This window comes from Scatophagus argus, chromosome 9 (assembly GCF_020382885.2).
Source record: "Scatophagus argus isolate fScaArg1 chromosome 9, fScaArg1.pri, whole genome shotgun sequence".
NCBI classification, from domain to species: Eukaryota; Metazoa; Chordata; class Actinopteri; family Scatophagidae; genus Scatophagus; species Scatophagus argus.
Genome location: NC_058501.1, coordinates 18,372,316 through 18,393,091, shown reverse-complemented (window position 1 = coordinate 18,393,091; position 20,776 = coordinate 18,372,316). Strand labels below are relative to the sequence as shown.

Genomic DNA, 20,776 nt, shown 5'->3' with positions numbered 1-20,776 from the left:
TGAATATACACCAAGTGGTTTTATTTTGTGTATTGAGTCCGGATATAGGCACCAGTGAAACACAGAAAAACAGAAGTTAAGGCAGTAAAGGAAAGGAGGAATGTGTGTGTTTGTGTAGGGCAGAGAACAGAGGGGAACAAATGGGTGGGTGGTGAAGAACAAAAAAAAAAAAGAAAAACCATTAAGTTCTTCAGGGGTTGGCTGCCAGGACGTCTTCAATCCAGTAGAGGAATTCACACACTTTGACATAGACTCCGGGGTAGTTGGGCAGGGCACATCCCTGACCCCACGACACCAGGCCGTGAACCTCTCCGAGACAAACCAGAGGGCTGCCAGAATCGCCCTGACAAACACAGAAGGAGCGAGGAGTGTGAGCTGGAACACAGTGTCGAATTCCTCCACACACACTGAGCTGCGAGTCCAATTAGTCTCTGGAATCATTTACTGTAAACTCACGTTGCATGCATCTCTGCCTCCTTCCATGTACCCGGCACACACCATCCTGCGTGTGATCATGCCAGGATAGGCGTTCTCACATTCCTGTTGATCCACTATGGGCACGTCCAGACACTGCAGACGGGTGGGCATGTTCACTGTAACAGGCAAAAAAAAAAAAGAGTAAAGAGTAAAGAGTAATTTTATAGGATGAGACTGACTGAGACTTTATTTTTATTTTCCTTTTTGTGTCAAAAAAAAGTCTCATAAAACTCACTTATCCAGCCTGTGTGTTGCTCTAAGGCCCAAGGCTACATTATTCCCACTAATATTACACAACAGGTCACGAATATAAAGCTTTCATTTTTTTAAAAAAGTGTAAATAGTTTCCTAAATCAGCATTTTTTTTTAGAAAACTTACTCAAATAGAACTAAATTGTGCATTTGCTGGAGAGGTGGACTAATACATACCTGGTGGAGCCAGGTGGCAGGGTCAGCCACAGGATAAACTACAGTGCTCACGCTATGCTCACTGTAATGAAGGAACGTGTCACCCAATGACAGGATCTCATAAAAGCTGCTATGTGTAGAATTCGAAAATACCCGACTTTGCCAGCGGAAGCCGAAATAATAAGACACTGTGACAGGCAGCAATTCATGCTGCCACCACATTCCCTGCTCAGCGACTGTGACTCTGAAGTCAGTGATAGCATATTGACTACACAAGTGTGACTGGGACAGGCTGATTTTTCCAGACACTATATAACATTCTGCAAAACCAATTCTGCACACAGCGTCATTAAAAATGTTGTTCTTCCCTCATTTTATGTGTATAATATGAATCACTCTTATCAACCCACCCTCGCCATCCATGGCGCTGTTACCCCAGCCAGACACGGAGCAGGGGAGCCCCCCTATGGGGCACCCTGAGGGCAGTGGGATGGGTGCAACTGCATCTGTCACCTCCACCGGATGGAAGAGCTTAATCAGCATGATATCATAATCCAGAGTCTGGTAGTCATAACTGTGCAAAGAAAAATGTAAAATAAGCTTTAGACTTCAGCAGGTTCCTCCGCGCTGAACGAATGAATCACATGATCATGAAATTGTGCAAAGGGGAGAAGATTCTCAGATGGGATGGTTCATTTTGTCACTCACTCGGGGTGCCAAATGATGTTGTCGGTCTTCATGAGCTGCTCGGTACCCTCAAACACCCGCACATCGTGTTCTCCCAGCATGATCTGCATGGCAGTGGGACTGAGAGAGGAAATGAAATATGCTAAAAAATGTGGAAGCGGAAAAAGCTTTACGTACATTGTGTCATATGATTTTAAATAAGTCTTAATATCTCAATATTCCTTAGACTGCACTACTTTTATTTTTAGACCTAACAGATGTTCACCACATATGCTGCTAGACTGGAAAGTCTTCCAAAAACAGATGTTGTTTGTTGTTTATTTTTATCTCAGGAGGGGGAAAAGAAAGCATCAAAATCAACAGAAATTGGCAACATGAGAGGGTTATGCATACACTGTTTGAAAACACTGATTCCTCCATCAGTGCATACTTACTTGTACCAACAGTGGGCAACGGAGAGCACCCACTGTCTGTTGATGAGCACTCCGCCACAGAAGTGGTAACCATAGTTAAGGGAGGCCATGTATGGGCGAGAGTGAGGCTCACACTCATACCCTCCAATGATCCTACCATCTTCACGGGGAACTGCCACTGTCACACCCACACACACACACACGTAGACACACCGAAACAGGCAGAGGGTAACAGAAAGAGTAAGATTGCTGACATTACAGAACACATATATGGCTGAGTGTGTGTGTGTGAGTGTGTGTGCTCTCTCATATGTGCAGGTATGCATGCATGCGTTTATTTCTTTGTCTTTACCAGCAGCTCCAACCATCAGCAGCAGAGCCAGCAGTCTCATGGTGTCAGGTGAAAATGATCAGAAGACACCTGGACACACCTCAGCTTATATTTATATGCCACCAACCCCAGTGTGCTCAGCCGGCCGCCCCGCCCCTCCCCTCTTGCCCCTCTCTGCTGACCCCATCTGTTCTTGCCTTTTGGCATAAAGTGCCAAATGTTCTCTTATCATGCCCCTATTTTCATGTTGGCCCACTTCTGCACCACTGCACCCCCCCACCTCACCCACAATGATTATGTCATCTGGTGCACTTCATTTGCAAATGTGGACCAAGGTCTCAACACATTTCACACCTGTTGAGGGTTCTCTCATAGGTCACTCATTGGCAAGATACAAGATACAGTATATAGTACAGAATATAGTACAGAATATAGTACACCCATTCTCTAAGACTTTTGTTCAATAAAATAAGTAAATGTGCTGTTCTTTTTTTTTTTTCCTGTGTCAGATAACAGTCAATAGCCTCGAAGCGCTTTGCAATCTGTACAGCATACATACATACTCCATCCTAAAACCCTTGATTCGGAAAAAGGAAACACTTCCTAAAAAAGATTGAATAAATAAAGATAAAGTAATTTTATTCTGTTGCATTAAAGGAGTATTTAATAACACAATATTTCTGCTATATTGCTGATAATAATTCATCGTGGTGACTGTGAGTTGCTCATGTATCACCCATAAAAAGAACAGAAACACATATTTAGAAGTTTGAAAAATAACCTGTCAGAAGAGTACATCAAACACTCTCCAAGGCCAAAAACATGTAAGATGTGGCTCACTTATTAACTGAAAGATTAACGTGGCACATACGAAGATAAGGTTATTTTTCAGGGCAGGGAGGAGTGGACAGGCTTGGGGGTGGGCAGGTAGACTTTTGATGGAGGTATGGAGTGGAGGGGGAGGAGGATGCATGGAAATACTCTGAGGAGATTAGCTATAAATGCAGTGAGTGACAGATTGTTCTCACCCAGTCTGGTCTGAGGAAGGCCTGAGTCAGCCTCAAGATGATTGGCCTGATTGTTCTCACACTCTTGGGAGCTGCAGGTAAAACACATCTGCAGCATACAGTACAACCGCTCTGGGTTTTTCAAAAAAAAAGATGGTAACTATGATAAATATGAAGAACTTTATATTTCCTTTCCACCACAGCTGCAGCCCCTACGGATGACAGGATTGTGGGTGGCTACCAGTGTGACCCCCACTCACAGCCCTGGCAGGTATCTCTCAATATTGGCTACCACTTCTGCGGAGGGTCCCTCATCAATGATCAGTGGATCATATCTGCTGCCCACTGCTGGCAAAAGTTTGTATTATTCGTAATATTATTATTTGTATTCAGAATGACAACATATGAACTGAATATTTCAGAGCGTTATGATCATTTTGTTATTTGCATCTGTCTCAGCCCCTTTTCACAGATTGCGGTCTTGGGTGACAACCACATCTGGATGCACGAGGGCACCGAGCAGTACATGTCAGTGGACGCCATCTACTGGCATCAGAGTTACGACTACCAGACCCTGGACTACGACATCATGCTGATGAAGCTGGCACACCCCGTCACCGTGAACCAGTACGTCCAGCCCGTCGCCCTGCCGAGAGCCTGCCCCGCACCTGGGGACATGTGCACCGTGTCTGGCTGGGGGAACATCTACACTGATCAAGGTGAGGAGCACCTGATCTTGACAGAAACATTTTACACATGATAACAGAGTATTTATTCTGCTGTGATCCTGTGGATTCTTGATGCTGTTGCTGAGATCACCTGAAGACACAAAACGCGGCTGCACTCACGGGCCTTTCAGAGATCTGAACACATTTTTAACAAAAGCCTTAAATACACCACTGAGTACTGGTACAATTTATACCCTGCACAGTTTCTTGACAGATTTGCTCACTGTGTTTTAGAAGAAGAGGACCACCTTACCTGGAACAAAAGCCACCTTGTCTAATAATAGTTACTGTAACAACAATGATCAAACATTTATTGGATAAAACATCAACCAGACAGGAAGCGTAAACAGCAGATGCCATATAAAAAATATATATATATAATATATTGTATAAAAAAAGCATTAACATTGTGGTTGACATTTTAGAAAGGCCTGATGTTCTGGTGATGTTTTGTTTTTTAATCTTTCTATCTTGTTCTTACCTGCAGTGTTTAACCCGTTTTACCTTCAGTGTGTGGAAGTCCCCATTCTGTCTAACCAGGACTGTGAAAATTCCTACCCTGGCATGATCACCGACCGCATGGTGTGTGCTGGATACCTGGAGGGAGGCAAGGACGCTTGTCAGGTACTTCCACATTATCACAAAGGGCAAAAATAAGGTTTGGTGGTCTGTGAACATACGTTAAAAAAAAAAAAACATTTCATGGAAAAAAATGATGGGGTGAATAAACTCTTCTTTTTCTTCTGCTTCCCTTTTCAGGGTGACTCTGGTGGTCCTCTAGTGTGTAATGGGGAGCTACAGGGTATTGTCTCTTGGGGCCAGGGCTGCGCCCAGCCTAGCTACCCAGGGGTTTACACAAAAGTCTGCTCCCTGCTGCCTTGGATTGAGGATATTCTCTCCACATACAGCTAGGCTGTCATCTTCCATCACAGAACTACATGTCAGAGGGGAAACCAGAGAGAGATTGAAATTGAAGGAGACAGAGACAGGAGATGGTGGTGGGTCTTGTCAGAAAGAAAAGAAGCAGGAGTGTGGCTGAGAGAGTCACAAGGAGAAACAACAGGAAAGTGAAAGAAAAAGAGATGTGAGATGTCAGGGCACAATCAATAAAATCTACCATTTTCTGATGCATCATGTGTTTGTTATTGATGATCATGTAATGTTGCATCTGCTACAAGCGCACGTGTTTTTGGACGGTTATGTTCAGACTTTTCTCAGTAGTTTATTTCAGCTCAGTGGGCACATTTCCACCAAAACCAACAGAAACCACAGATGAACAATAGCGGGTGATGCCAGTGTGTGAATTAGCTTTATTTATTCTTTGACCCATAGAGTCAGTGTTAAGCATTCAAAAGCTCCATGAAGAGTGTTAATAAGCTTTTGTCAGTCTTTTACTTTACCCGCAGTATGTAAGCACTGGCTTCATTTTGATTTCCTGTCTCCCAAGAATGCTTTATACACCTGGAAATGAAGGCCACATGTGTTGCAACAGCCCATTTACCAACGTCAGTGTACTACAAAAATCTGAAAAGAAGTTGAAAGAAGTGAAAAAAAGTTTGAAATCTATTGGAATTTGTCCCATGAGTTTCATGTCTATGAGTCCTTTCTTTCATAAAACTCTGGTGGCAGTGATACTCAAAGAACAGTATTGTTATTTATTTATTTTTTTTTTTAGTAGAAGGCCTTGCTTGCTATCTGCGAGAATTTTGTTTGAAGATGACAAACACAATGCTTTTCAGCAAGTCCTCTGATTTCTTGGCAATATTTTCCTTTATTTTAACAAAGTCTTAAATATATCATAATATATTAAATATAACATATTTTAAAGGTCAAAGTCAAATTTCTTGAACTGATTTGGCTTTAGGATAGGACAAAGAGTGTACTTATACCTGGCAGATCTTAACTACTAAGAAGTGGATTTTGAGATGCAAGTCAACCACATCAGTAGATTCTCTGTTGTCATCATGGTTCAGTCCAAGCAGGACATCCAAACCAAAAACCTCCAGGCTGACTAGGATTCTGTTTCGTTGTTTTTGTTTGTTTGTTTGTTTTGGGGGGGGGGGGGGGGGGGGGGGGGGGGGGTCTTTTTTCTAAGACTAGAAAAAAGAAAAAGCCTTTTTAATTATCATTGCTGAAAAAAATAAGCCTGATGCAGCACAAACTTGAAGTCAGACATTTTTGATCGATCATCTGCCAGCACCATTCAGTCACCACTTTAAACTATTTTCACAACTCAGGTAAATATTAAGATGAACAAAAACAATGCAATTACTCTTCAACAACAAAGGTCACGCTCACCATAATTGTCAGGTTTTGTTGTCCATTAGGAGTTATTTGAAGCTGTTGAAAATCAGCCATCAGCAGTCGCTTGTGTTACAGAGACAGCACATGACTGATACTTCTGCAATAGACTGCCTGAAATCAGTCGATGGACAGTTGCACAGAAGTATCTCCCATCTGTTCTCCACAGACAGAGAAGATTGTAATGCACCTGCTGCTCCATCCAGGACTGTGGATCATCCCTCTTCATCACGATCACAGTGGCACAAGATGCAGAATGAGAAGATGAAATGGAATATGACAGGAAGACACATTAGTAAATGGATGAGTAAATGTAAAATTTAAAGTCCCATTTAAAAATCATTTTGCATATCTATTTATAATTAATTTATTCATGATTCAAATGCGGAAGAATGAATTTGAATTATTAATTGTCAGCAACCACAGCAGACATCCCTCCTTTAATGAGTTGTGAAACTTCAAGTGCTGGATAACGTAGAAGCATCTGCAGTCCTTCCATGGGTCCTTTTAAGCTGCATCCTAATTCAAAGTTTAAATTAGGACTGGAATCCTAATGTTGAGGGAATGTCCACAATCATGACTATCAGACTTAACACAATAACAGTAATAACTTCATTTATATAGCATCCTTTAGAAGTTAGAAGTGCTTTAGAATAAAACCAAATAATAAAAGTCAAGTAGACTCAAAAATGTATATTGAACAATATAAAAGAACTTAAATAATTACCATCAATTGAGAAAAAGCCAGTTAAAAGTCATTCTTAAGAAGAGCTGAAAAGAGGCCCCTGAGTTTCTCTACCTGAAATTCCCCAACTTAAGGACCCAGACAGCAAAGACAAGTCGAGATTTTGGGACCTTTAAAAAAAAAGGCAGAGGATGCCATTATGATGATTATGCATGTAATTTACAAATATATGCAGAGGCCTGATCATTCTAGGCTTTGAAAAACAAGAGGTAAAATTTTAAAGTCAGTTTCAAAACATACAGATAACCAGTGGAGGGCAGCAAGGACTGGTGTCATTTGATCATTTCTCTTAGTCTTAGTCTCAGTCTTTTTGGATGTTTCACAAATGTGATTTGGTGTCATTCAATTGCTGGGGGAGTTTTGGACATGTTAGCAAGGCAGGACAATACAGAGGAAACTCTGGTGGTAAAAGGCTTTAAGGGGATGTAGAGTAGCATATCATCCACATAGCAGTGAAATCCATGTCTACACGTGATTTTAAGGTAAATAAGAGAGGACACCGCTGTGTGAAGAGCAAAATTATTAAGTACAGAATTAGGCAAATAATTTTGCAGTAAACAAATATACTTTTAAGGAGAAAGGAGAAAAACGTAAGCAGTAACCTCATCAGAATGACCTAATTAAAACGTCAGTGTAAAAGCCCTGGAAAAGGGGAGTGGGGTTATAAGAAAGATGAACGGACGCGGTCTGCCCTCTGCTCACATGTGTAATAACTGACATTCATACATTTAAACACCGCTTAGTAGTTACAGCACAGCAGTACAAATAACATAACTAACATAAAATACGCTACAACGCATGCTCGAACCCCTCGTGCTACTGCGCGGTTAGCATCGCTAGCAGTTAGCATCTCGTTACCACACGTTCCACCCTGCCACTCAAGAGCAAACACAAATATATTACAAAACGCATTCATAGCCAGAGTTACACACTAATCGAACACATTAATCAGTGAATCATGATTATGAGGCATTCATACCTTGAAAGGGTGGTGTTTATAAGACAGATGAGCTAACGTGAGATTTACTCTGCTCACACGTGTAATCACTGAAGCGAGGTAACGATGCACCTGCTCACAAAGCTCTACGGCTCTACACTCCCCCTGCTGGAGACCCCTGGCTACTACGTCTGCTCTTATCACCGCTTATATGGGAATTGCCTTGACCAAAGAAATAAAAAAACATAAGAATGCTGTGCTTCAATATAATGTAACTGATGTTAACATAAAAAACGTGAGATATGGCTTAACAGAACTACTGAAATATAGTCTGGTTCATATTGAATCTTACCTGCATTATAAATGCAAGCTATTCCATCCTTCACATCAGTGGCCTAAAATTCATCTAATTCAGTGCAACATTTTAGAGCATCAGCCTTGGGGCATGGGAATAGACTGAGGTAACATCAATCACATTTTTGCTATTTTGATATTTCAAATGTACTTTAATATCAAAGTCTTATAATCAATAGAAAAATACTTGTTGTTGTTGTTGGTTTGCTTTATGTCCTTATTCTTGGTTATTAATAAATGTCAAAGGAAGGTGCGTTGTGAATGTGAATTCTATGTACACTTATAACTTTAGCTGTCAGTAATGGCAAGCCTGATTAACTGTTAGTTATTTCAGACCACATACCAGTGTAGAATTGTGCTGGACCTGGGAAGTCAGTCATGATAAAAATGAAAGGAGCTTTGAACCACGCTACGATCTGAAAGATTTCACATAAAGTACACCCAAACCATGTGTTTACAAATTGTTTATTTGTAACAGTGTCCAGTAGAGAAGGTGGAACATAAACAGCAAATGGTGTTGAGTTGCTTGACTGGACTTGTTGTTTGGATCACTTAATTGCTGGCCATGGTGTTTTCCAGCCAGTCGTTGAAGAGGCAGACCTGAAAGTGAAGAGAGGCCAGGGTTCAATCGTTGAATCAGAATAGCAGTGCAGGTCAGGCCAACAGAATAAACTGGGCACAACCAGTTGATTAAATATTCTAGTTACCTTGGCGTAGACACCAGGGTGGTCCTTCTCAGCACATCCGTAGCCCCAGGACACAACACCCTGCAGCTCACCGCTGCACACAACAGGGCCACCAGAGTCACCCTGCGAGAGAGAAACACCGCAGGGCGTCAAGTGCCTTAAATAACACTAAACAATCCAAATCAAGGCCATTTCATACAATTATTGCTGTATTCCTTTCTGAACATTGAATCACACACCTGGCAAGAGTCCTTGCCTCCCTCCAGGTATCCAGCGCAGAACATGGCGTCAGTGATCATGCCGGGGTAGGAGTTCTCACAGTCCTTGTCAGACAGGATGGGGATGTTCAGGCACTGCAGCTTGTTCCTGTCAGCGCCTATGGTGTGGAAAACAAGGTTTAACATGACGCAAAAGAAAACCAACGTTGCCCTGCAGCTCCTGGCTGTTAAAATGCAGATGTTACTCACTGGAGCTCATGGTGTTGCCCCAGCCAGAGACTAAGCACATGGTGCCAGCGGGGGCACAGCTTCTGGGCAGAGCCACGGGTTGCACGTAGTCGTTGAAGATGGCGGGCTTGCTCAGTTTGATCAGCATGATGTCATTGTCGATGGTGTAGGCGTTGTAGTTGGGGTGACGGATGACACGGGAGGAGCTGATGAACTGCTCGGTGTTCTCGTCGATCTGGATGTTGTGCTCTCCAAGGCGCACCTCAATGCGGCTGGAGAGGAAAGACAGGATTAGAGGCCACTGGGTTTCACGATGTCTGTTCAAATCAGATGAACGTGTTTTTTAAATCAAGGAGTGACGTACGACTTGTAGCAGTGAGCAGCAGAGACGACCCAGTTCTCGTTGACCAGGGAGCCACCGCAGAAGTGGTAGCCAGAGTTCAGAGACACCTGGTGGGCCTGGGAGTGACGTGAGCACTCATATCCTCCGACGATCTTGTCGTCCTCCGTGGCAACTGAAAAATGACAGCAACAGGTTAGTAGGTTGCTTGAATACTCTCTACCAGCAAAATGTTTCAACAAAACAGATATCTCTTTGAATGAAAAATATCCTCTGTGTATTTTTAGTCAATCCCAATGTCTGCATTATTAAATTGAGTATTGAGGACGGTTCAGTCAGCCTGTCTCAAAACCCTCGCTTTTGAAGGGAGCTCTGGACTAAGTTCTGGGATAAAACACAGCAGACTGTCAGCAGAAAGGAAGGCAATCTGCTTAAGAAGAACTTGCCACTCACAGGCAGCTCCGATGAGCAAGACGAAGACCAGACACCTCATGGTTGCTGAGTGATCCTGTTGATGAGAGGCTTCACCTGAAGACCTGGTTTATATCCACAGTCAGAAGAGCTGCCCTGCTGTCCTGACCTCCTCATTGGTCAGTGAGGAACCAATCTCTGAGGTGGAATGTAGGGCTCAGGTTATCAATTTCCAGAATTACATGAAAAAAAAAGGCTTTTAACTGTAGAAGTGAGGCTGGATGTCTTGTCAGAGAGTTTGGAAAACCAGAAGGGAAAGAATGAATATTGATCATACTGACTCGATTGTGTATTTATTGATTCATTATTCTACAAGTGGAAAAAATTCTTCTTTGATCCATAATATATGGACTGTGTGTTAGTTTGATTGTGTTTTTTCCTACGGTGCCAATTTGCTTTTTTCTGAATTTTGGATAATTATACAGTCTTTATACTTTAAGTTTCAGAAAGAAATTTTATCTTTTAATCAACTTCATTTATTCTCTGTCAGTTGCAGTCGCTCAGCAGGATTTAGTGGTTTAAATGGGAAATAAATAACACAAATGACAAATTACTTAAATTTGTTCAGCATGTTGACTCAGCAGCACTTTGTCCAACTCATATAAAATATCAATAATTAAACAATCTACAAGGGACCATTTTTCACAGTGAGTACTTTTACTGCTTCTTTTATTTGACCTAAAGACTTGATTGCCTTTTCAGTGGATCCTTCAGTATTCTTACCTTTTATTAGAGAAGGTTTGAGTCCACAACTTATTTGTTGAAAGTTAGCTCATGTGGCTTTGGTCAGTTTGCACGAGTACACAAGTAACTGCAGTTTTTAGACATGTGCGAACATGGTATCTCTCACCTGTGTGTTTCTCAGCACCTGTTGCCAAAGTCAGATATGAGGAGTGAGACGGCCTCGATACATAAATGATCATCTTTGTAATAACGATACTGGAATTTAAAAATACTTTGTCACAAGTGCCGCATTTCAAATTCTACTTAGTTAAAAAGAAAAAAGTACTTAAAGAATTAAAATTGAAAGTAGTTATTGTGGAGAACCATTTTCTAGGCGCCTCCCATGTACAATAAATAAGACAGAAAATAAATGTTTAATTTATTTATTTATTTATTTATTCTACTTGTTTTCCCATTTATTAATGGCCCGTAACATTTAGATTCAGATTCAGAAAACTTTATTTATCCCATAATGGGCAATTCAGTTTGACAGTTCCCACTCTTAAGACATTAAAACCAAGTATAATAAATAACTCATACGTAACCATTTAACATACATGTCACATTCTAACCTGTCAGTGAGAGCAGCTCAATGTGTGGTCCTCAAACAGCAGACATGCACATATCTGTATCAGCATGAACGTATACTGTTTGCACACACACACACACACACACACATGTGTACCCACACACATATGCACATGCATAGCTCACGTTGTATAGGCTTAAAGCACCTAATAAAAGCACCTATTCCTATTTATTTTCTGCATTTTGCGGTCTAATAGAAGAAGGAATAAAAGAATTTGAGTTACGGTTTGTCTTCCTCACGGATGCATATTAGCGCCCCTCTGAGGGAGTTAAAGTAAATTCCTTGGCAGGAATACGGTCAGGGCAACTAATAATACTTTTTGCTTCCTGGGCCACATGTTTCTTCTATGGTGATTTCACATCTCTTAACTGAACTCCAGTAACCTTAGAGCAGACTTTAACAATGCTGTTAAGACTGTTCTTCTTCCTTATGGACAGCTCATTGAACCAGCGTGTGAAAGAAAATGATAAAAGTTACATTTTAGAAACACTAAAACTAGACATTAATTAGACATTTTTTAAAACAGACATGAAATAATTGTTCAAAAAGCCCCAATAATGCATTTCAAACAATTTCTTTTATTCAGCTTCAGCAAATGAAACATGTCATTAGGGCAGTTGGTAATGCCGGGTTGTCTTTCTGATGTGGAGGTCAAATGATGGAGTTAATAGCTGGCCATTGTGTTGCGCAGCCACTCAATCTGCACACAGACCTAAAAATGGAAAAGATTGTAGTCAGTTTGTTGCGGTGGAATTATATTAAAGAGGGTAATAGTTATATGTTTAGCTGATGCACTGAAATGTTACCTTGTCATAGACACCAGGGTGGTTCTTCTCAGCACATCCAATGCCCCAGGACACAACACCCTGAAGCTCACCATTACACACAACTGGCCCGCCAGAGTCCATCTGAGACAGGAAGAGAATCATGCTCTTTACAGTACTTAGTTATGGTACGTAATGACAATAGATTGAAATATGAATTAGAGAAGAGTGCGAGGAAAAGATGTACCGGTAGTCCAATTTGAAAAAGCAGTGAGAGAAAATCAGAGACGCTACATACCTGGCAGGAATCCTTGCCTCCCTCCAGGTAACCAGCGCAGAACATGGCCTCAGTGATCCTGCCGGGGTAGGAACGACGGCAGTCCTCATCAGGCAGGATGGGGATGTCCAGGCACTGCAGCTTGTTCCTGTCAACAGCTGCAGATGAAAACAACAGGGACGTGTGCAGTAGGGATGGATTATTTGAGACTGTTGGCATGTAGGCACAGTTTCAGAGACCTGGGTTTGTCTGACATTATTGTTTTCTACTCACTGGAGCTCATGGTGTTGCCCCAGCCAGAGACTAAGCACATGGTGCCAGCGGGGGCACAGCTTCTGGGCAGAGCCACGGGCTGCACATAGTCGTTGAAGATGGCGGGCTTGCTCAGTTTGATCAGCATGATGTCATTGTCGTAGGTGTAGCTGTTGTAGTTGGGGTGACGGATGACACGGGAGGAGCTGATGAACTGCTCGGTGTTCTCGTCGATCTGGATGTTGTGCTCTCCAAGGCGCACCTCAATGCGGCTGGAGAGGAAAGACAGGATTAGTGGAGGCTTGGCTTCATGGTGTCAGCATGCAGCATGCAAAACATTGTGTTTTTTAAATCAAGGAGTGACGTACGACTTGTAGCAGTGAGCAGCAGAGACAACCCAGTTCTCGTTGACCAGGGAGCCACCGCAGAAGTGGTAGCCAGAGTTCAGAGACACCTGGTGTGGCTGGGAGTGACGTGAGCACTCATATCCTCCGACGATCTTGTCGTCCTCCGTGGCAACTGAAAACAGATGTAAGACAGTTCTAAATATGTGGTATAAATATACAAAACTGCATGAAGCATAACAGGCAACCTGCTCTACAGGACTGTAACACACTTACAAGCAGCTCCAATGAACAGGATAAAAAGCAGAGACCTCATGGTTCCAGCATGTGATCCTGTCAGCTCTTCTGAATCTCTTTTAAATACCTGCTCCAAGCTGCCCGAGTGGTTCAATAAACGCAGACAAAAACACAAAACTTGATAATGATATCCAGACCACCACATGTAGGCGGTTTATTTCCACTGACTGACCGAAAAGTCAAGGAGTCTCAAGGCAATGATCCAATAAAATCCAAGACAACATGATTGAAACAGCTGGATTTCTCACATAATGACTCATGTCTGAGTATTGGAAAAGCCAACCAAGACAGATAGATAATCTAAGGGTACATGACATTTATTTTCAGCAAGCTTAAAAATAATGACTGGCACACAATGGTGTTAGACTTTAATTTCAACTCACTGCTGTACTAGCAAATAATTCTGGAGTCCACTGCATTTTTCTAATCGGTGTTTGAGAATCTGTTTAGTTGCTAATTACAAAAAAGTGTCAGAAAAAAATACTGAAACTGAAACAGTGTCTTCAGACTTTGATTAGTAAGGAATTGTGCACATGTTCTTATTAACCTTCCACATGAAAGTGCAGACGCTCCAGTGTAATACCTAAATCATCATCAGATTACTTCATTTCAGGTTTTACTCACTGAGAAGTATCGTTACTTGTGTGATTTTGTTTCTTCTCTTGTCACTTCATTAGCTCAACATGTTTTGAGGTGATCTATGAGGACACGTGGGTTGATTTTGCTTTGAAAGCAACTTTCAACAACTGTGGTTGTGAACCACGCCATCTGCAGAGTCTCAACCATGTCTTCGCAGCACAAATCCAATGACAAGGTTAAGATATCCAAAATTCACATACAGATTTAATCCCACACACAAAGCAGCTGCAAAAATGTCACAGTTTAGTTTAGAAATAGCCACAGCAACACTACATGAGTTCTTGCTCCTGGAATAATTAATCAATTATTGTCAATTATGAATAATGCATTTTCATATAAATATACAAATTTTCCCACAGTGAATTTTAACTTGTGAATGTTTACTTGTTCAGTGTCCTCCTTTACAATTGCAATTAACATGCAATTTATAAGATTTATTTAAAAAAACAAAACATTTTCATCGATGTGTCATATGCCATCCATTTGTCAGTACAGACCACCCCACAGCTAACAAAATGTTTGCTTTTCCAATACCCAGAAAACATTTTTCCAGGATTCTGATTGGTCAAAAATAATCTTGGGGGTGTGTTCAGGGGAAACAAGGACGGGGACAGTTCCATATAAACCAGAACCCCAAGGGAAGCCCATCATCAACAGGATCACACAGCAAACATGAGGGCTCTTGTCTTGGTTCTGCTCATTGGAGCTGCTTGTAAGCATAGTCTTACTGTATTCATTAATTCTAACTACTGAATTAAAAAAAATGTTTACTTGGATGCCGCGTATTTGATCTCATGTGTGTTTTCAGTTGCCACGGAGGACGACAAGATCGTCGGAGGATATGAGTGCTCACGTCACTCCCAGGCCCACCAGGTGTCTCTGAACTCTGGCTACCACTTCTGCGGTGGCTCCCTGGTCAACGAGAACTGGGTCGTCTCTGCTGCTCACTGCTACAAGTCGTACGTCACGCCTTGATTTAAAAAACACGTTCATCTGATTTGAACAGACATCGTGAAACCCAGTGGCCTCTAATCCTGTCTTTCCTCTCCAGCCGCATTGAGGTGCGCCTTGGAGAGCACAACATCCAGATCGACGAGAACACCGAGCAGTTCATCAGCTCCTCCCGTGTCATCCGTCACCCCAACTACAACGCCTACACCATCGACAATGACATCATGCTGATCAAACTGAGCAAGCCCGCCATCTTCAACGACTATGTGCAGCCCGTGGCTCTGCCCAGAAGCTGTGCCCCCGCTGGCACCATGTGCTTAGTCTCTGGCTGGGGCAACACCATGAGCTCCAGTGAGTAACATCTGCATTTTAACAGCCAGGAGCTGCAGGGCAACGTTGGTTTTCTTTTGTGTCATGTTAAACCTTGTTTTCCACACCATAGGCGCTGACAGGAACAAGCTGCAGTGCCTGAACATCCCCATCCTGTCTGACAAGGACTGTGAGAACTCCTACCCCGGCATGATCACTGACGCCATGTTCTGCGCTGGATACCTGGAGGGAGGCAAGGACTCTTGCCAGGTGTGTGATTCAATGTTCAGAAAGGAATACAGCAATAATTGTATGAAATGGCCTTGATTTGGATTGTTTAGTGTTATTTAAGGCACTTGACGCCCTGCGGTGTTTCTCTCTCGCAGGGTGACTCTGGTGGCCCTGTTGTGTGCAGCGGTGAGCTGCAGGGTGTTGTGTCCTGGGGCTACGGATGTGCTGAGAAGGACCACCCTGGTGTCTACGCCAAGGTAACTAGAATATTTAATCAACTGGTTGTGCCCAGTTTATTCTGTTGGCCTGACCTGCACTGCTATTCTGATTCAACGATTGAACCCTGGCCTCTCTTCACTTTCAGGTCTGCCTCTTCAACGACTGGCTGGAAAGCACCATGGCCAGCAATTAAGTCAATTAAGTCTATGTTACTCAGCCACATTTCTTCTGTTACTCTATCCGCATTATTTCTCTATAGTTTCAAATGCTAGATACACACACACACAAAAAAACCCATCTGAGTCAATAAAGTCTTACTGACTTCAACATGATTGTTCTTTCTAGATTTTTTTTGTCTGTCTTCATATGTGATGGTATTGTCATAGCAATGCTTCAAAACATGCAAACTCGTAAAGCTACAATAGAAACAAGGGAAAGTACTGATTATCCTGTATCTACTGTACGTCCTTTTGACATCCAAACTGGTGAAATGACAACTTTGTATTTACAAGAATATGTAAAAACTTCCGCTGCTTAGCTGATGTCCATTCAAACCAGGAAGAATTTGCTGCGCAGCTCAATTAAATGCGGCACAAACAAAAAAGCATTGTGAGAAACAAAAACTCATCATCTTCTACATAAATGGCACAAAAGTATCTCTTAGAGATACAGTGGGTAAGTTAAAGCTTGACATGCTATGGCTCAGGTTAAAATTGGTTTGAAATTGGTGTGAACAGAACTTTGAAAGCAGAATGTCAGGAAGTTCCTGGACTTAATTGTCCTTTATGATGTTACTTCATGATATTGTAATGACACGCTCACAGGCAATTGGAACTAAATGATAAATGTTCGCACCACTGCATTCATTTTTTGTTTGTTTGTTTTTTTTATTTTGTTCTTTTGTTTGTTTTATGATGCATTTCCATTTTATAACTGCATTACCTTTTGTCTCACCTTTGATTCTTTTTAGGATTACCTAAACCTTTGTCGATAAGCAATCCATTACATTGAGAGAGTCACATCGAGCTAATTTATTCATGGGGCAAAAAAACACCTCTGCGAAGTTATGAAATAGACAAAAAAAAGTGCAATAGATAAAATAAAAGCACTGCAGTTACGTTTGTAATTGAAGTCGCAGAAAATCTTTTCACTGATTGACACAAAGCAGAGACAGAGCTGATAAAAAATACAGAATAAACACGGTCTGGACAAGCAGACCTGCAAAACTAAAAACAAAAAGAATCACAGCAGAATAGACTGAAACTGAGATACTCTTTTAAAATGCAACAAATTATCTAAAATGACAAACAGATTTATATTATCGTAGAAAACTTTAAAATTTGAATTTGGCAGTATATTCTGGCAGCACAGCATGTGATAGTATGTCTTAATTTGAGTCAGTAAGTAAGACCATCTCTCTGAATGTGACAAATAATACTGCCTCCATATGCATGCATTTGTAGCAGTCGCTTTGAGTTTTCCCTGTTGTTTTCATCTGCGAAGACCAGGGTCAGTCTGTGAGAGAAGCTCCACCTGGCAACGCATCTGGGGCTGAGTCAAGGTCAGGATGCTGATTACAACCTGTGCAAAACATACTGTACTGTACTCAAACCGGGCCACAACTGAAAAGGATCAAACAAACATTATACACATGGCGTCTTGGTGAATTTTTGTGTTAGAACTCAGCAACATCCTTAAACTGACATGGCTATCTTAGTAAAACTATGATGCCCCATTTTGGCAGAATTTTTAGTAACTATGAAAGTGTTCCGATAAGCACCCTTCAAGGATTTTGATTGGTCAGCAGCAACAAGGTGTGTCTATGCAAAGATAAATAAAGTTTCTTGCAAAAATAATTTATTGCACTTTTGGGGCAATAACATTCCTGTTATGACATGAACCTTTCAATTTATGTGTCCTTCGTTCTTGCATCAATCCTACATTTTCACAGACTGGCTGCAGGACACTTTGGCTGCTTACTGAATCCGTTCCAATCCTACCTTGACTACAGCTGGTTGATTAGTGCAAAATCTTGTGTCACTGAAACTGTGCCTGTTGTATTAGAGATTTAAAAAAATTACACCTACATTTTTAGTACCACTCTGTTTCTCTCTCTTTCTCTGGCATTCTGATCTGTTAGGCAAATGCATGGCAAAATGAGAAAGTGAATTAAAAATGTACTTAATTTAACACGCGTGTTTTGTTTTATTTTTAAACCATCTAATTATCATGTCGTTGAAAACACGCAGTTATAATAGATAAGTAATAGATAAAACACAATTATAAAGTAATGGAATAAGACATTCAGCATGATTTCCCCATTAACTATTACATAAAAATTATATATATTAATAATCCAAACAAACAATGTCAAAAAAATAAACAGACATTAACTTGTCACCATAACAGTAATACCTTTGCTCTGTTAGCTCGGTTTTCATCGTCTCTGGATGCAGTGGGATAGGCGGAACTGTCGCTCCACAGTTTCATGACCAAGTCGGACATATTTGACGACGCACCGCCAATGTCAAATGGAAACACCGCACTGAATTAACTGACCTCAGCATTGGTCCTCATGTTGATGTAACTGGTCCGTTATCAGACAGAAGACGACTTGATAATTTCCTACATTTCGCTCGGGAACATTTTTTCGTTTGTGTAGTTTGGTCTGATATCTCACGGAATCTAACAGAACACGATGCGGCTCACGTTGCAAATGTTGATCTCCCATGGCCGGGTGGCCCGGAAGATGGGCCTGGGTCCTCAGTCCCGAATCAACATGCTGCGGAACATTTTGACAGGTCTGGTCCGACACGAGAGAATAGAAACTACGCTGGCACGAGCAGATGAGGTTCGCTTTTACGCCGAAAAGGTAACGACGACCTGGCGATGCTGCTAGCTAGCTAAAGTCAAGCTAATGTCACGGTATTTGACCACTTAAAATTGAAACATTTAACCATCCAAACAAAAACATTAATGGTTATCCAAAATGTGATGCTGCATTTGTTTGTAGATGTGTTGTGCTCTTTGAAATGTGTTTTGTGTAAAACCCAGTCGGGGTTGCGATCATTTCAGTCATTTTCACAAGAGTTTGAACTGTGCAAACTGTGAGTGAATATAATGAGCAGAACTGATTTCGCTTTGCCCCCCAAAAATGGTCCTCCTATAATACATAATTTATCTGCACTCACCAAGATTGGTTTTATATGCACACAAAGATATGAAGCATTTATCGTTCTCCCTCACAATAACTCTGACAGCGCCTGTTTTCTTGTCTCATTCAGCTGATTGACTACGCCAAAAAGGGAGACACTGACGAGAAGGCAATGAAAATGGCCAGTTTTTGGCTGACGGTAGGTGCCTTCGGCTTTTCTCAGTTGTTTAAAGTTTCACTCTGACATTTTAAGCCGTCGGTGCGGAGTTGTTTAATTTGAGTGAGCTTCCTCTCTTTAGGAAAAGGATCTGGTCCCCAAGCTCTTTAAGGTCCTCGCCCCGCGGTTTGATTCCCAGTCAAGCAACTACACACGGATGGCACGCATCCCCAACAGAACGAACCTGGACAGAGCAAAGATGGCCGTCCTGGAGTACAAAGGCAATCCCTTCCCGGCTCTCTATCCTGTGAGAAAAAACAGCGAACTCAGTCTGGTCAACCAGCTACTCAAAGGCTACAGAGAGGAGATGACACAGCAGTTATCTAGCAAAGCTTAATTAAAACCGACCTGGTGCTGGATCAGTGACGGTTGTCCGCTGAAATGCCTCTGAAGAGTCACTTGCAGCATCTGCAGGTTGTGGCTTGTAGGAACTGAATGCTTATCTTCACCGAAACAACAGTTCCAGCTGCCAAGTCAGCTGACGCTAAGAAAGATTCTGCGAAAGGACATTTATGAGATATTATGTATTAATAAATATAATTTCATTACAAAAGTAACTGATTTTTGCATTCTCTGGTTTTGATTCGACAAAGACAACAACTCACAGCAACAACAGCTCAGATGGGGGAAAAAAATGCTTTTATGGGACACATTTAAGAGGCACTTCAGTGAAGTAGTATTACACTTCCCTAAGGTGAGTTGCTGGTGGGACAGTAGTCAAAAATCAAATGCAGCAGAGGCTGAGACATCCTGACTTTTAGTCGAGAGGATCCTACTGGAGCCTACATTCCCCATAATGGATGGCATTTTTCATTAGTCGCCCCATTTGTTTCCACCACCCCTCCAGTTTGTAATCCAGGCTGAATCTGCTGTCCTCAAGCAGAAGCAGAAATAACTAACTTCCTGCAGAGTCACAGGAAGAAACTTTACACAGTGCGAGTACCAGTAACTTCTGCTTGAAAACCAAAGCAAAAGCCCTGGATTTACAGTTTTTTTTGTCAGGCCACAGTTTGGACCAGTCAGTGTGTACACGAGCATTTCAGCACAGAACTTTTTCACAAGACATTTTGGCTTTGCAGTTTCAGGCAATGCATTACTGATGCCTCTGCTTCAAGACTTAAATGGAATCACGAATGTTTCAAATTACGCTTTCATTCGATTTACGCCTTCATTTCAAATTCAAGGTCTTAAAAAGCATTGAACAATTCATTCTAAAAAGGAATTAGAAGGCATTAAAGTCAAAGCCCTGAATTCCAATCTCAAGGATCATGAATATTTCTTGCTTGCTGCACACAGTAACATTAACTTGTTTTCCAGGCTGCTATGACACTTAGGGTTGCAGCGACAGCAGCTTGTTCTCTCAGGAGGCCATTCAGTCTAGTCTAACATAAGACCTGCAGCAAAACTGTTACTGTTTGCCACAGTAGCTGGAAAAACTCATCAACTCTTGATGCACAAGTGACAGTTTTAGTAAAAATA

The 20,776-nt window shown here is 41.7% G+C and overlaps 6 protein-coding genes across 15 annotated transcripts; 3 read left to right on the top strand and 3 right to left on the bottom strand.

Moving 5' to 3' along the window:
* Positions 1-4: 4 nt before the first annotated feature.
* Positions 5-8,178, bottom strand: LOC124065100 (trypsin-like). 10 transcript variants are annotated; one of them, XM_046400184.1, is made up of 10 exons: positions 8,077-8,145; positions 7,080-7,207; positions 6,350-6,575; positions 4,556-4,648; positions 3,345-3,432; positions 2,007-2,163; positions 1,594-1,692; positions 1,296-1,459; positions 457-593; positions 5-343 (listed from the first exon to the last, which is right to left on the bottom strand). In XM_046400184.1, exons 3-10 carry the CDS (start codon positions 6,407-6,409, stop codon positions 191-193), a joined length of 951 nt encoding a protein of 316 aa, XP_046256140.1. In that variant the 5' UTR covers positions 6,410-6,575; positions 7,080-7,207; positions 8,077-8,145; the 3' UTR covers positions 5-190. The 10 variants fall into 10 exon arrangements, with proteins under 10 accessions (XP_046256140.1, XP_046256141.1, XP_046256142.1 ...); XM_046400185.1 differs by having other exon boundaries at positions 7,152-7,207; XM_046400186.1 differs by lacking the exon at positions 7,080-7,207 and having other exon boundaries at positions 8,077-8,178.
* On the top strand, positions 3,352-4,083 carry LOC124065105 (trypsin-1-like). The gene is made up of 3 exons (XM_046400198.1): positions 3,352-3,421; positions 3,527-3,680; positions 3,783-4,083. The coding sequence occupies exons 1-3, from the start codon at positions 3,382-3,384 to the stop codon at positions 4,081-4,083; spliced, it is 495 nt and encodes a 164-aa protein (XP_046256154.1). The 5' UTR covers positions 3,352-3,381.
* A 659-nt stretch (positions 8,179-8,837) lies between the features above and the next one.
* Positions 8,838-10,470, bottom strand: LOC124065101 (trypsin-1-like). Its single transcript, XM_046400195.1, has 6 exons — positions 10,314-10,470; positions 9,885-10,035; positions 9,542-9,792; positions 9,314-9,450; positions 9,096-9,197; positions 8,838-8,988 (listed from the first exon to the last, which is right to left on the bottom strand). Exons 1-6 carry the CDS (start codon positions 10,351-10,353, stop codon positions 8,941-8,943), a joined length of 729 nt encoding a protein of 242 aa, XP_046256151.1. The 5' UTR covers positions 10,354-10,470; the 3' UTR covers positions 8,838-8,940.
* Positions 10,471-12,198: 1,728 nt separating this feature from the next.
* On the bottom strand, positions 12,199-19,609 carry LOC124065106 (trypsin-2-like). The gene is made up of 6 exons (XM_046400199.1): positions 19,482-19,609; positions 13,305-13,455; positions 12,958-13,208; positions 12,706-12,842; positions 12,450-12,551; positions 12,199-12,355 (listed from the first exon to the last, which is right to left on the bottom strand). The coding sequence occupies exons 3-6, from the start codon at positions 13,082-13,084 to the stop codon at positions 12,308-12,310; spliced, it is 414 nt and encodes a 137-aa protein (XP_046256155.1). The 5' UTR covers positions 13,085-13,208; positions 13,305-13,455; positions 19,482-19,609; the 3' UTR covers positions 12,199-12,307.
* LOC124065102 (trypsin-2) lies at positions 14,837-16,250 on the top strand. Its single transcript, XM_046400196.1, has 6 exons — positions 14,837-14,928; positions 15,025-15,175; positions 15,268-15,518; positions 15,610-15,746; positions 15,863-15,964; positions 16,072-16,250. Exons 1-6 carry the CDS (start codon positions 14,889-14,891, stop codon positions 16,117-16,119), a joined length of 729 nt encoding a protein of 242 aa, XP_046256152.1. The 5' UTR covers positions 14,837-14,888; the 3' UTR covers positions 16,120-16,250.
* mrpl17 (mitochondrial ribosomal protein L17) lies at positions 18,420-19,854 on the top strand. The gene is made up of 3 exons (XM_046400197.1): positions 18,420-18,798; positions 19,211-19,279; positions 19,380-19,854. Exons 1-3 carry the CDS (start codon positions 18,625-18,627, stop codon positions 19,632-19,634), a joined length of 498 nt encoding a protein of 165 aa, XP_046256153.1. The 5' UTR covers positions 18,420-18,624; the 3' UTR covers positions 19,635-19,854.
* The last annotated feature ends 922 nt before the right edge of the window (positions 19,855-20,776 follow it).